Source organism: Eschrichtius robustus, chromosome 3, assembly GCF_028021215.1.
Source record: "Eschrichtius robustus isolate mEscRob2 chromosome 3, mEscRob2.pri, whole genome shotgun sequence".
Classification (NCBI taxonomy): domain Eukaryota; kingdom Metazoa; phylum Chordata; class Mammalia; order Artiodactyla; family Eschrichtiidae; genus Eschrichtius; species Eschrichtius robustus.
In genome coordinates, this window is record NC_090826.1 from 146,631,300 (window position 1) to 146,645,516 (window position 14,217).

The 14,217-nt window shown below is 41.1% G+C and overlaps 1 protein-coding gene across 2 annotated transcripts in view; it reads right to left on the minus strand.

Moving 5' to 3' along the window:
* Positions 1 to 440: 440 nt before the first annotated feature.
* The window catches only part of CENPF (centromere protein F), a 58,715-nt gene continuing 44,938 nt past the window's right edge, over positions 441 to 14,217 (minus strand). For both annotated transcript variants that reach the window (XM_068541435.1, XM_068541434.1), the window contains 6 exons: positions 12,680 to 12,856; positions 12,172 to 12,333; positions 9,709 to 9,871; positions 8,009 to 8,485; positions 6,388 to 6,566; positions 441 to 1,405 (listed from right to left, as the gene is read on the minus strand). In XM_068541435.1, the coding sequence (XP_068397536.1) occupies positions 1,202 to 1,405; positions 6,388 to 6,566; positions 8,009 to 8,485; positions 9,709 to 9,871; positions 12,172 to 12,333; positions 12,680 to 12,856 (1,362 nt within the window). In that variant the 3' untranslated portion in view covers positions 441 to 1,201. The remainder of the gene's footprint in view (positions 1,406 to 6,387; positions 6,567 to 8,008; positions 8,486 to 9,708; positions 9,872 to 12,171; positions 12,334 to 12,679; positions 12,857 to 14,217) is intronic.

Below are 14,217 nucleotides of genomic sequence, written 5' to 3' on the forward strand. Positions count from 1 at the left end.
TCAATCTGAACTGAAAGTCAAGAGCAGATTATCTTTTACTAGCTCATGTCCTGGAAAACATCTTTACCCTGATTCAAGGACACAAGGACTTGTTCCAAAGTTTTTGGAACTGATATGGCTCATAATGCCTGCATATTTTCAAAGCCCTGTCATCCGTAAATGAGCTGGAAAATACCACATACTTGTATCCTTGCTGATGGGATTTAATGGGCACACACAATGTGCTAAGCGCTGGCTGGACGTATTATATGCCTACATAATCTTCATGACCCGTATTCCAAATCACATCTTTTAATATAACTGAATACGTTCACTAAATATAGTAGTATCGTTTGTTAAAACATTTTTACTTTTGTAAGAGGCTGGTGAAGTTAGCAAGAAATGGTGCCAATGTTCATAGTATATTTATATTTAGGAATCATTTATACAGAAAACAAAGGTGAATTTTTTAATAGAAAGAAATGCCATATTTTAATAGAAGATCACCATTTATCAGAATGCATACCAAAATACTGCAACAAATTGGTCTTCAACAGAAACAGCACAGTGACAGAAAACTCGATATGCTACACTTCTGAGGAGTCTGCAGCCAGGGTAATTGGAAATCAACACACAACTCCCACTACCCCACACACAAATATGTACAGGTTATATAAGCCAAGATTTAGAAAACACCTTGGAAGAGGAGAGACACACCCACATATGTATTTGTGTGCATGTTTTCCTTGAAAACATATAACATTGTTTTCTTTTGTTTTACTCAACTCAAAGAAATTCTTGATCTAAAATTATTTCATGCTTAACACTACACAAAGGAAATACCGTAAAGCAAGTTTACATTTTCCTGGGAGCTGTTTGTTGCAAGTAAAAAATGTTTTGCATTTTTTCAGTGTAAAAATCCACATAGAAACAGGAGTTGTTATATAGTGCTTGCCATTTGTGTTAACATTACCAAAAAGCTTTATACAGGACTATTATACATTACAGAAGAGGAATATCAATGAAGAGGTAATCAGTGCTTCCAAACTTTTCTAACTGTTATACAGGGGGAGATCTAAAGAGTCCAACATATTTAGATTTATAAGGAATTGTTTTCTTCCCGCTGATAATGTGCTCCCTGAATAAGGAAAAACCCCACAGATGCACTGCCTTCTATTCAACTACAGCCACCTTCCAGGGGTGCTGACACACAAGGGCCCTTCTACTGGACCCTACAGTTCTCACTGCCCTTGGACTCGGGGCCAGCTTCTGGGCTGGGAGCCAGCCGGCCTTGCTTGGCCCTCAGGCCCTCCCTGGGGCTGTCAGCCGAACTTCTCTCAGGAAGGTTACTGATGGAGAGAGATCTGGTGGTGGGTTCTCGGAGGGCAGTGCCTGAATCCACTGGGCTCTGTTGAGTAACCTTGACCTGCAACACAAGCGTCGTTGTTAGAGGTTTAAATCCCGTTCACATTTCTACAACGTGAAAAATCAAGCACTTAGATCACCAGATTTGAAGTTAAATTCTTCTTCTAGGAGTTGTACACAGTTTTACTCTTTCTTCTTCCCTGAAAACAGGCCCCCATCTAACAGAGAAGCTAGAGAAAAGGGTCGGACACAACCTCTGACCAGCCGCCTTGCAAGCTTCCCTTGACACCTCTGACGGCCGCAAACTCACTCCCAAGGCCAGTGTGACATTCTCAGGTCAGAAGGTACGCTCTTTGAGGGCAAAGACTATGTCCTCTTTACCTTTGCATCCATAGTGCCCAGAATACGCCTACCTGGCAAACATTCAATATTTGCCTAAATAAGAACCCAAAGCAGCTTCCATTTATCTTATCTGAGCCCCTGCTGTCATTCAAATGAACGTATTCCAGATGAGTAATACCACCTTCATAGAGTGGAAGCTTTATCTACCACAGTTAAAAGACCTAGAGCCTCCTCCTCACATACCAGCATTTTAATCATTCCCCTTACATTGTTGTTTTATTCCCATATTTGGTTTATGGCAGAAGGGCAGCTATCTAATAATCAAGTCAAGAAAAAAGTAAATTCCCTTTCTGATGTCCTGCCTTTTAAGAGAAAGAGGGAATCTCAAAAATGTGAGACTTTAAGAAGTAGATGAGGGCTTCCCTGGTGGCGCAGTGGTTGAGAATCTGCTTGCCAATACAGGGAACACGGGTTCGAGCCCTGGTCTGGGAAGATCCCACATGCCGTGGAGCAACTAGGCCCGTGAGCCACAACCATTGAGCCTGCGCGTCTGGAGCCTGTGCTCCGCAACAGGAGAGGCCATGACAGTGAGAGGCCCGCGCACCGCGATGAAGAGTGGCCCCCGCTTGCCGCAACTAGAGAAAGCCCTCGCACAGAAACGAAGACCCAACACAGCCAAAAATAAAAATAAAAAAAAAAAAAAAAAAAGAAGTAGATGAAAGGGCAGGGTAGCTGGTAAAGTCGAGATTTTTTTTGAGGTTTCCACGGTAGCGAAAAAAGATATGGGGTCGGGAAAGAGAAAGAGGAGCAAGACAGAGGAAGCACAGAAAAACATCACTTAACCAAAGCGAAAGGCAAGAGCAGACAATTCAGGTAGGAAGATTTGTAAAAGAAAAAGAGGAAGGACTCTTAACAAGGGTGAAACGTGCTCAGTACCAAGTCTGAGAAGCGGCTACGGGACACATCACTCCCTGCGCAACGGATTGCCGGTGACCTCCTTCTGAAGCAGTAAGAAGAAAGAATGGAAATTATTTGCCCGTTTATATTCTTTCCATAGGAAGTACGTGGTCTTAAAAGGCAGCTAAATACTCTTCATTACAGAAAACATAGTAAATCTGGCCGACAGATCAGATCCCTGGAAAGCTTGCCTCTGCCTCAGATGATGTGCAGGACATTTAAAAGGAGCAGCCTTGAAGGCTCAGGACTTAATGGAAAATTACTGTCCATGGAAAGTTGAAGGAAAAAAAAAACAGAGTTTTACTGGCACTCCTTTTTCTTTTCTTTTCTCTCTTTTTTTTAAAAGTAGAAAGTGATACAAAAACAGACTTCCCTTGAACCCAACAGATGCAGGAGAATCAAACCTTTAGATTCACCATTAAAAGCAGGGGGATGGGGGAGTGGGGGGTGGAGAGATCATGCTGGGGAAAGAGAATTTAAGCTGCTCAATTCCTGAAACCCAGTTAAATAGCCAAAGTCCACCCTTTGGCCTCCCCCTCTAGACTCAATTTCTTTGATTCTGAATGAGGAAACTGTAGCCGGTGATCAGAGTTTACACTCTGGATTTGATCCTCAGGTTGGTTAGTTAGCCTCAGACCTATCCATAACTAGGTGAGGTCGGACTTACCAGGTACTTAAGCTATTAAGTGCACCCATGCCCTAACTGTCTTACAGACTGTGTCTGCAGCCACAGTGGGGAGAGGGCAGGTATGCAAATGGCTCATTGGAAATGAACCTCATTAGTAGGAATAATGGCTAAGACCCCACGAAACTGCTGACCGGCTCTGTGGTGACGGCCTCACCATCATCTTCTACAATTAGTGGATGTTCCTCTGGAGCTGACTACCAACCCCAGATTCAGATCAAGTCTACACACAATCACGACTCCCTTGTTCCCAGCAAATTGGGAGCTCTGGGCTTATTCATCCCAGAGACATAACAGAGAACAATCCTCACCTAACCTGCATTTTACCCATGTTCCCCTTTGAACTTGTCAGATGTCACTAAAGGTTCCGTTAAACGATCTAGGAAATCTCTCGACACTCAGCCAGTGACTTCAGGCGAAGGCTCATAATCCCAAGTTTCTAAACAACTGCTTTAGGAAATGACACCTTGCTCTCTCTTTTTTCAAACTGAATGATGAAATATGCTCAACAGATGAGGCAAGCATTTTATAAGGTGATTCAGAAAATGCTGAATTAAATTAAAAATCAATAGGCTGGGGCTTCTCTGGTGGCACAGTGGTTGAGAATCCGCCTGCCAACGCAGGGGGCATGGGTTCGATCCCTGGTCCAGGAAGATCCCACACACCGCGGAGGAACGAAGCCCGTGCACCACAACTACTGAGCCCGCGTGCCGCAACTACTGAAGCCCATGCGCCTAGAGCCCATGCTCCACAGCAAGAGAAGCCACCGCAATGAGAAGCCCGCGCACCGCAACGAAGAGTAGCCCCCGCTCGCCGCAACTAGAGAAAGCCCGCGCGCAGCAACGAAGACCCAACACAGCCAAAAATAAATAAATAAAATAAATAAATTTATATATATAAAAAAAAAAAAAAAAATCAATAGGCCGGGTTTCAAAGGCTTGCATCTAATCATGAAGTCCCCTATAACCTTCTTTCAAGAGGAACCACCCTCCATTCATGTGCACAAGTGCACAAAATTGCTTAGCAATCCATAACCGCTGGTGCCTACTGCAGCCTGTAGCTAAGGCAAGCACACAAGTCTGCAGGCAGCCATGGTCATCGCTCTGTCCTCAGCAGATGCGACAGCAGCGTGGAGAGCAGGCCCCCTAGCGTGCAAAGCTCTCTTTCTTAGATAGTACGTCTAAACTCCACATGGAAACTGGTTTAACATCAATTCCTCATGAAAGAAGGGAAAAATGACCCATATGATGATTTCGTGAGGTGATTTCCTAACACACCTTTAAACATCTATTATTGCAATCACTTGAGGACATTCACAGCTCCATCATTCAACAAATATCTGTATTAGACATGAGGACACAGGTAAACTGTGAACATAACCGGGAACATCACAGAAGTCATACTGGAACTCAGAGGGCAGATATTTAGGCAAGTAATTACAGTGAAGTGAGCTGCCGTGAAATAGCAGGAGGTACAGGGTACTACCTATGTGTCATGATTTCCTGTTTTAAAAGAGCCAAATACTTCATTTCAGGAATTAGCTTGTGGTTAATAGCTTTAGTCAAACCTGGAAGCTTTCACTCTTTAAAGGTGCTAGTTGCTTTATGGAAAAGAAGCTGTTCTTATGGTCCCTTGGAAAGTCAGGACCTACTCCAGTGTACTCTTCAGTGTTCGATTGCTACCAGCATCCAAAAGTGAAATCCAAATGTGAGTGAGTGAGTGAGTGAGAAAAAAAAAAAAGAGAGAGAGAAAGGTGGGTGGAGGGGTGGGGATGGGGAAGAAATTTGCACAAAATAGTAGAATATTTCTAATACAAGGCATGAATGGGCCCATTTTAATGAGTGAAAGAAAACCTCAGACCCTTCTTCCTCACTCCTGAGTTAATCAAATTTTTATTATAATGTAAGTTATGAACAAACTTAATAGTAGGCATAAATTCCTTAATCCTTAAAGCCCTTATACATCAACATAGCAAATGTGCATATATGTTCTTGCTTTGATATAACTAATCACCAGTGTCTTTGTATTTGGTGTCTAAAATCCTACTGAGGAGCATGCCTGCCCACTTAAGAATTACTACATTACACAAATAGGATTACTACACTTTCAAAGCTTTGTTGGCTGGTTCAAGGTAATCATATTGAATACTTAAACTCTGACAAGTAAGCAATCAAAGTAAAATCACAACATTTAAAAAAAAAAAAAAAATCTGTGAGCCATTCTAGAAACTTCCAACAAGGTTCCTGCAATCCCTAGTTTGAGAAACAATGGGAAAAGAGCAAGACTGGAGCTGAGAGAGAGAGTCGGTGTTAAGTCTGGGCAGGTTCAATCTTTGTAAGTCTTACTTTCTTCCTCCTTTTATAATACTACTTACTAGGAGAGTACAATAAAATAAGAAAATAAAACTTGAGTTCCATAAAATACATATACTTTGCATACATAAGTGGTAGATGCTGGTATGGATTATTGTAATGGGACAAAGATCTGTGAAGCAAATATCCTCTATGCTTTAAATAACGTGACTGGGCTGTTTGCAAGGTGCAGAGAGGTCCCTAAGATCCCAGCCCTCCCTACCCTCAACAATCAAAATAGAGACATCCATATAAACAGAGCTACTTTCTCCAGACATCTACTGAAATATGTGCTTTTTGTAGGAAAGTAAAGGAATAATAAAACACAAAGAGTCAGCAGCTGGGGGGCAGATGGGTGAGAGGGAAAACTGTGAAGCAAGCAATGACCAGTACCCGTGCCAAACCCTTCGATGGTACTGCCCGAAACTTTCTTACGGACCCTTTGAGTTCTGATCTAACAACGCCAATTCCCGTCAAACGATTTATAAGTGGCCGCTGGGTCGAGGACAAGATTGTGCGGCAGGGTAATGTGATGTTTATCCTCGCATCTGCTCGCTACTTTCCTCACTACTGACTTCTTTATACCCCAGGGAGAAGGTCAGACTTTGAAGAGCTCCTGAGTCAGAGGGCGCAGTGTCAAACCCTCGCCCAGATAATGCTGTCATTTCCTGGATTTCAAACGGTAGATACATGTTCACTGTAGTTTACCTTTTGTGATCTGCTGCCACCAGCTGTTGATTTGGAGGTCTCAGTGAGATTTTCTTTGTCGAGACTTAGGGGGGATGGTGCTAACTTCTGCGCAGCAAGGCGGGGGCTGGTCCTTGTCACCATGGTTGTTCTCCGCAGGATGTATGGGCTACTCTTTCCTGTTGGGATGTCGGCAAACCCTAAAGGCAAAAAGCTGACTGTCAACACTGCTGGCTCCAATTCTACCTACGGTGGGAGTACTATTCACTAGGTGAAGTTTGAGCAAGGATAAGGGTGACTCCGAAAACACTTTCTCCTAGCCACAGTGGACAATGGACACACTTTATTCATAGTTACCCTGGAGTCATCAAATTGAATAAATCACTAACAGGTTTTTTTCTTATTAGAAACATAAGAAACCACATGGGGAAAATAACATTAAACAGAAAAAATTCTTCCTGCTCCTTTTATGTGGATGTCTTAACTCGCACTTTTCTAAGAAGAACACACCAGCAGGCCTTCCTGTAAGATTTGGATTAGAGGGGGGAAAAAAATGGGTGAAATGGAAAGGAAAGAGATAAAAGAAAAGGTCTGCTCTTGTTGAAAGGGGGAAAATGTGAAATGGTAACAGCTACTTGAGGTAACTACGCTCAGGTAGAAAAACTAGGTGGGAGGAAAGATTTGACCTTGCTCTGCACTCCTCATCTCCTTCCACAGAGGGAACTGACAGGACCTGTGATGACCGAGAGGAGAAGGGCAATGCCAAGGATACTTAAAGAAAGCATGTCACACACAGCATTAAAGTAACTACGGTAACTACAGCAGCATGCGTTTTTGCTTTGTTTTTAACCCTTTAACTACAAATAAAAAACAGAAACGAGAAAGAGATCGCTAAATATTTAGGGGTTAGATTTCCTAAGGGCTAGAGTTACTCAGAACAGTGCTTCTCAAATTATCTATGGCAGAAAATCGGTTTTGATATTTTGTGGGGGAGGGGTGGGAAGTAATTTCCCATCTGCTGTGGAATGATACTTTTGTATAGTACAATAAGAATGAATCTAATAGAAAACTGATTATGTGCTTGAATGTTGCAACAATAGCAAAGGGCTATGAAAATTTCGAACTCTTACTCTTGATTTCTATACGTTGTTTTGATCATGGAGCAGTGTAACAAACGTTCCTAGACTGGCCCCCAATCTCTGGTCCGCACTTGGAGGACCGGTGGGTTTTAAAAAAAAAAAGGGGTAAGTGGCTTCAGCCAGGGGTCCAGCATCATCAGGCCCATCCTCTAGCTCACCCACTACCTGGGTCACACATGACTAAAGGTGGGAAAGCTCGAAGGGTGTCTTTGATTTGGGGATTTTTCAACGCAGAAATACCAATTTCTAAACAGGTTTTTGACAGCCATTTTTCAAATCTCCTAGTACTTTTGGTACTGTGACATGAGTAATTAGATCTTAGCCATTCTCTCATGACAGAAAAGAAAGTATATACCTAACCAGTTTAACAGTGGACTATTGCTTCTGAAGGTCAATGAGTACTGTTACGCAATAACCTAAAAAATAAATGCTTCTGTCTTTTTGTATGTGAATTTTTATGAGCACTTTCAAAAGAACACAAACACTTTTTGAGTTATGAGTACCTTTCTTTACAACTTCTGGAAGTCCCTCTGGCTCAGGCTCAGCGTCTTCTGCGTCCTCTGCAGGGTGAATACCACTTTTGACCGCTTTCCTGCTTTTTTTAGAAAATTTCTCTGGTGTAGAAGGTGTGGTTCCTCCCCCATCCTCCCGAATCCCACCGGACCTCTGCCTCTTGCCTGAAGCTTTATTTTGGCCAGATGATAACTTCTTTTCAGTAGCAGAAGGGACTGGGGATGGTGCTGGAACAACTGAATTCAGTGAAGGAGAACTTCGAAGATTAACTTTACATTGTTGTGAACTCAGACGGGCAACCTGTGTTTCTAACATCTCTTTGGCTTTCTCTAATTTCTCATGGCTTATAAGCAGGGAACAGTATTTATCCAGGTATTCGTCTGCCTCCTTGGTTTTTTCTTCAAGGGTTTCTTTCAGTTCTTTCATCTCGGTCATTAATTCATCAACATTAACATCCACAACAGTACCTGTCAAAAATAAAACGACACATCATTTGTAACTTGACGCTTCTCTGATTAACACTGGGCATCAATCAGCAAGCAGATAACCTTAGACTTGCTTCTTGATTTTTTTTTTTTTTTTTTGGGAAGAGTGGCGGAAGATCTATCTGTATATGTTCTTATAGTTCTTGTTTGGGAGGGATCATATCAACATACATATTCTAGTGAGCTATATACTTATTGGGATAGCTTAAACATAACCCACCAAAATCCCAAACTCATATTTCAGCCAATCCATCAAACCTTCTTGTAGTTATCATATGACATCAAATGAATTAATTTATTACATCCCCGATTTTCCCCTGTCCATCCTTTCTATTGTAAGGGAATGAACAGTAAAAGTCGACGGAGAATATAAAGTCACTGCTGTAATGGCTTTGGGAGATAGGAAGGGGCCAGTGACAAGACAAGGCCAAAGAAGTTCTGAAAACCATTTGGAGGCAATGGAGGATCTGATGGACAAGGGCTTGAGGGATACTATAAGGGAAGAGGTCTCAGTAACTTATAGCTGCCTGGTTGGCACTGATTCCATTAGAGAAACTCCCTGGAGCCCCGATCCATTCCGAGTACTCTTCTCAGCAGGCAAGACTGTTGACCTCCCACCCGTGCCAATTTATGTATGGTCCAGAAGAGCCACTTATACTATGCTTGCCATCATCTTATCCACACAGAAAAAGCATTCCACTCTGGGGGCATACGTGGAGAAAAGTGACAGGAAGAGTTGTCATTTCTTTTTTATTTCACCTCCACACCCAAAAATATAGCCCCCAACCCTTCCATTTAGTTGACCCACCAGGACGGGCCATGGACAACCAGAATCAGCTGTTTATAAATTACCAATGCCAGCTCAGATGCCAGTCTTCCTTTACATTAGAACTACATCATGGACATCCACATGAAAAACTCTTCTTGGAAAGGCTCGTTGGCAGAAAGGGCTACCAGTTCTTTGTATGTTTTATAGAACAGAAGATGCAATAATTCTATTTTTTAAATGCAGGCTTCATTCTGAATCCTATTAATGACCCCAAGCTAAGCACAAAATTCTGAAATTGGAAAATGGCTAACTGCTGAAAATCAGCATGCAGTCATAGAACAGGGCACTAACGACACTTCCCATGCAGACACACCATACGTGTATGATTCACTAGTGGAAAAGTTTGGGTTCACTGATTTACCCAGTTAACACCCACCTGCTTTCTGTTTCTCTTGTGCAGCTTCAAGATGAGATACCGCTTTCTGCAACGTCTCCTTTTCTTCTTCCAGCTGTTTACAGGATTTGATCAACAACTTTATTTTCCCCTGGGCACGATCGTTTTCCTTCTTCAACTTATCTGCATATTTTAGATCTTCCATCTACAAAACGGAAGTAATTCCACTTAAAACCTTGAATTGCTTTTCATAAGCATATGGAAAAATAATAAGATATAATTAAGAATCATACGCTGTAAATTTAAGAACTATTATCTTCAAAACAATTCATCTTCTCTGCTCAGTGTCCTAAGTCCCCCCAGTAGACACTGTGGTTTTGTCACTCCCTTTCTTAGTATCAGCAAGCATCAGTCACAGTTCTTAATATAATGCCCTATTAAGTAGCCCACTATGTCTGTGTTTATCCAATAGGAATCACACCGGGAGGTAGGGGCCAAGGGTCCATGCACATATTCTTGGTAGGCCAAACACTCTAGATGACAGAATTGTTCCCTTTTGTGATCTGTGCTGTCGCACAATTTCAATACCTCAGATGGCATTTGTTTAGTCACACCAAGTGATACTACGGCTCACCACACAAATTTAAGGCCAAATGATATTATCGTTTACAACACAAATTTAAATTTTATAGCAGCTCAAACAAAAAGTGAATAGAATGGTGGCAGAATTATGTCATCAAGCACTTCTCAGTAGCACATGTTCACAGTTCCTTAAGCACAATTGCAAAATCAAAAAAAAAAGCTCTGAAAATGATTTCTAGGCAAAACTTGACTTGAACAGATAGGAAGGAATTTATTCCTTTATTTATCGCACCTTGTAAAAATATTCATACATTTTGCTGTAAAAATATGAATTTGATTATGAAGTATTACCCCAAGATTCTGATGGGACATTATGTAATAAGTGGCATATGCATTGCATTATGCAATATCTAAGAAATGCAGAATTGTAAAACAAGCTAGCTCTAAGAGTTTCTGATAAGAGATCATGAACATATAAAGGCAGACCAAACTATTAAAAAAAAGAAAAAAGAAGAACCTGAGCATCACATTCATGTTACAAGTAGATTTCATTCTTTGCACATTTCACCTGGAAATAATTTATTAGCAATGTTGCAGTAAATCTGCACTTTCAGAACTTTCTATTTCTGATTCCAACAGTAATTGGAGTAGAGATAGATTTAATTCAATTTCAACAATGCTGGGACTTCTCTGGTGGTCCAGTGGGTAGCCCTCCACGCTCCCCATGCAGGGGGCCTGGGTTCGATCCCTGGTCAGGGAACTAGATTCCACATGCATGCCGCAACTAAGAAGCCCGCGTGCCGCAACTAAAGATCTTGCATGCTGCAATGAAGATCCCACGTGCCATAACTAAGACCCAGAGCAGCCAAAATAAATAAATAAATAAATAAATAAATAAATAAATAAATAAATAAATAAATAAAACAATGCTTATCAACTTCTACTTCATTAAAATTATATAAGATTTGTATAGACTCAACTAACAATGTACCATTTTGTACACGGCATATATATAAATAGACATTTCCCACAGTACAACTGTCGAAGATTAAAAAAAAGGAGAAAGTGAGTAAATTAAAACGTAGACCTGAAGCTACTTCTGTCTTGTTATTAAACCTAACATCTCTCATTTTGTAGCAACAGAACATTATTGATCATTAATGTTATTTTGCACTTAGTTTGTATTTTATTGGTATATTTCCTTCACCTTGATAATTGTATAAGAGCTGTAAACATAAGAAATCTATGCCTAGTTTTCTGACCTTTACTGAAAAATATTTATTTTCCATGTTCATATTTTACATTCTGGATGGTATTCGTTTTATGAAAAGAATTTTGTGGGTATCAAAACAGCCTCCCTCTCCAGGTAGAATTACTGTAGCACCTTCTACAGTCTAACAGTACTGAGATTAGGGCTCACCTCCTTTTTTTTTGTAAAGAAAAAAGTTTTACGTTCCTTGCATGGAAAAGAAAAGGAGAACATACACATACGTGTACCTGACCAAGTGCTTGGCTCACCTTGATCTCCCCATAAGCCATGGTAAAGTGGGTTTGGTGACAGCAGTGAACCTGAAGACCAGTCATGCAAGACTTTCACCACCAAATTATCATTATCCACACCTGGAGGGGCCTGCCCTGATCTGTTATTGGCTTGATCTTCATATCCATCTCAAGAAGTCTGACATCCTCTACTTTGAGAGGATTCACTGAGCAATGAATGAAGTTTATTCAAGCTATGGAACTGCAGGCTATCCTCTAATTTTTTAAAAAAACTCAGCAGACAACTGATGAATGATATTATTTATGATTACAAAAAACTTTTTCCGCGAAAATTAAAATGAAAGCACTTAATTTCATACCGTTAAAACCACTGTTAGATGTATGAACCATTCTAAGTCATGAAGTAATGATAAGTGACCATACCTTGGTTTTCTTCAATTCTTCTAAAATCTCAGTGGTCACTTTCAAAGAATTATTGAGTTCTTCTTTACTGGACTTTAAGAGGTCTATCTCCACCTTGTGTGAGCTGAGACATTCTTCCTTAGAAGTCAATTTCTCGCGATATGTCTGGATTTCCATTTCATACTAGGGCAGAAAAATGTTACTTTAGCCAGGAGGCTCAGGTGCAAATATTGTAAGGAAAACAAACAAAAAAGAAAACTGCTGTTCCGGGGACCATTTCAAATGGTCTTTGCAACTCCCTTACTATTCTACTCCAAGACGGAAATGTATTTTAAAAAAAATCAAGTCATAAAATAAGACATGTGCAAGTAACTGGGGGAAAGACAGGGAACTTAATAGGATGGGATGTTCACAGGATTATATGTCATAATAATAATGCAGAACACTGACCTTCTTGGAAAAAATGCCTCATCACCATGGTCAACACACTCTCTCCAGTTCCCCCAGTCACCAGACCACACATTTTTACCTGTTTGTTTATATCCAGAAGCAAAGCCTGGTGTTTCTTTTCAGCTTCCTGAAGCCGTAGCTGATATTCAGCTATTTCTTCTCTCATCTTCCCTTGCTTTTCCATCTGGTCTTTGTGTACACAATCCAAACTCTTCTTCAGTTCACTATTTTCTAGCATGAGCTCCTTCAGTTGACCCTAACGAGAAAAATAATAAAATCATGGGAAGATAATTAAGAACCTGGATATATATGTATCAACATCTAGAAAATATTGAATACTGAGTACTGGTTATATATATCAATATCTAGAAAATACTGAGTACTGAGTACTGTCTTGCCTGTCATAGTGTACAGGCAAGACAATCTATATAGAATTAGTGCTATAATCCCTAGCAATGTACAGTCGACACTCTGTTTCCCCAGATTTCACATTCACTGATTCAACCAACTACAGAACAAAAATATTCCAAAACACAAATTCCAGAAATTTCCAAAAAGCCAAACTTGAATTTGCTGTGTACCAGCAACTTTTTACACAGCATTAACATTGTATTTACAACTATTTAGGTAGTATTAGGTATTTTAAGTAATGTAGAGATGACTTAAAGTATACAGGAGCATGTGTGCAGGTGATATGCAAACACTATGCCATTTTATATAAGGGACTTGAGCATCTGCGGATTTTGGAATCTGGGGAGGGCCTGGAACCAATGCCCCGTGGATACCAAGGGATGACTGTATTCACTTTAAATGGCGATTTCACCTCCAGTGGCAATTTCCTTTGCTCCAGCCCAAGGTTACATCCACGGGGAACATAGAATCTCTGAAACCTCGACTTCGCTACTGAAACACTCTGGACCAAACCCTCCTAGTCTCCCAGGCTCACTTATTTAAGTACTTGTAGTGCAGTAATTTCTTGACTTCATCAGCAGTATCACCACCACCTTCACACTCAAGCCCCTCCAGACTTAACGTTTTCTTCCTTGGCCAGCTTAGGTTCCATCTTCTATCAGTTTAAGAATTTCCTTCCTAATGCCCCCCACTCTTCTGCCCTTCTCTCCCTTCACTGTGCAGGACTATCAACACTGCAGCCCTAGAGGTATCTGGCTTCTCCGTACCTGACCCCAAACAGCTGTTTCTATACGTGTTTATATACATGCTGTGTCCACTTCCTCATCAACCATTCACTCCTCAACCCACTCCAACCTGCTTTCATCCCAGCTCCTCCTGAAATGGCTTTTCACGGCGTCGTTAAGCTCCATGTTGCAAACCCGAGGAGCATTCTTCAGCCCTCATCTCATTCGACCTCCAAGTAGAATCTGCTGCCGCTGACCACTCCTTTGGTCTTGAGACAGCCTCCACCCGTGGCTTCTAGAACATGACACTCTCCTGGTTTGCCTCATCTCGTCTTCTCAGTTTCTCTGCTGGCTCTTCCTCCTCCATCTCACCCTACATGCTGGAGGGTATCTGGGCTAGGCCCTGAGCCATCTTCTCTTCTCCATCTATATTTTCTACCATTCCCATAATTTTTAAACACTACCTATATTCTGAACTAGC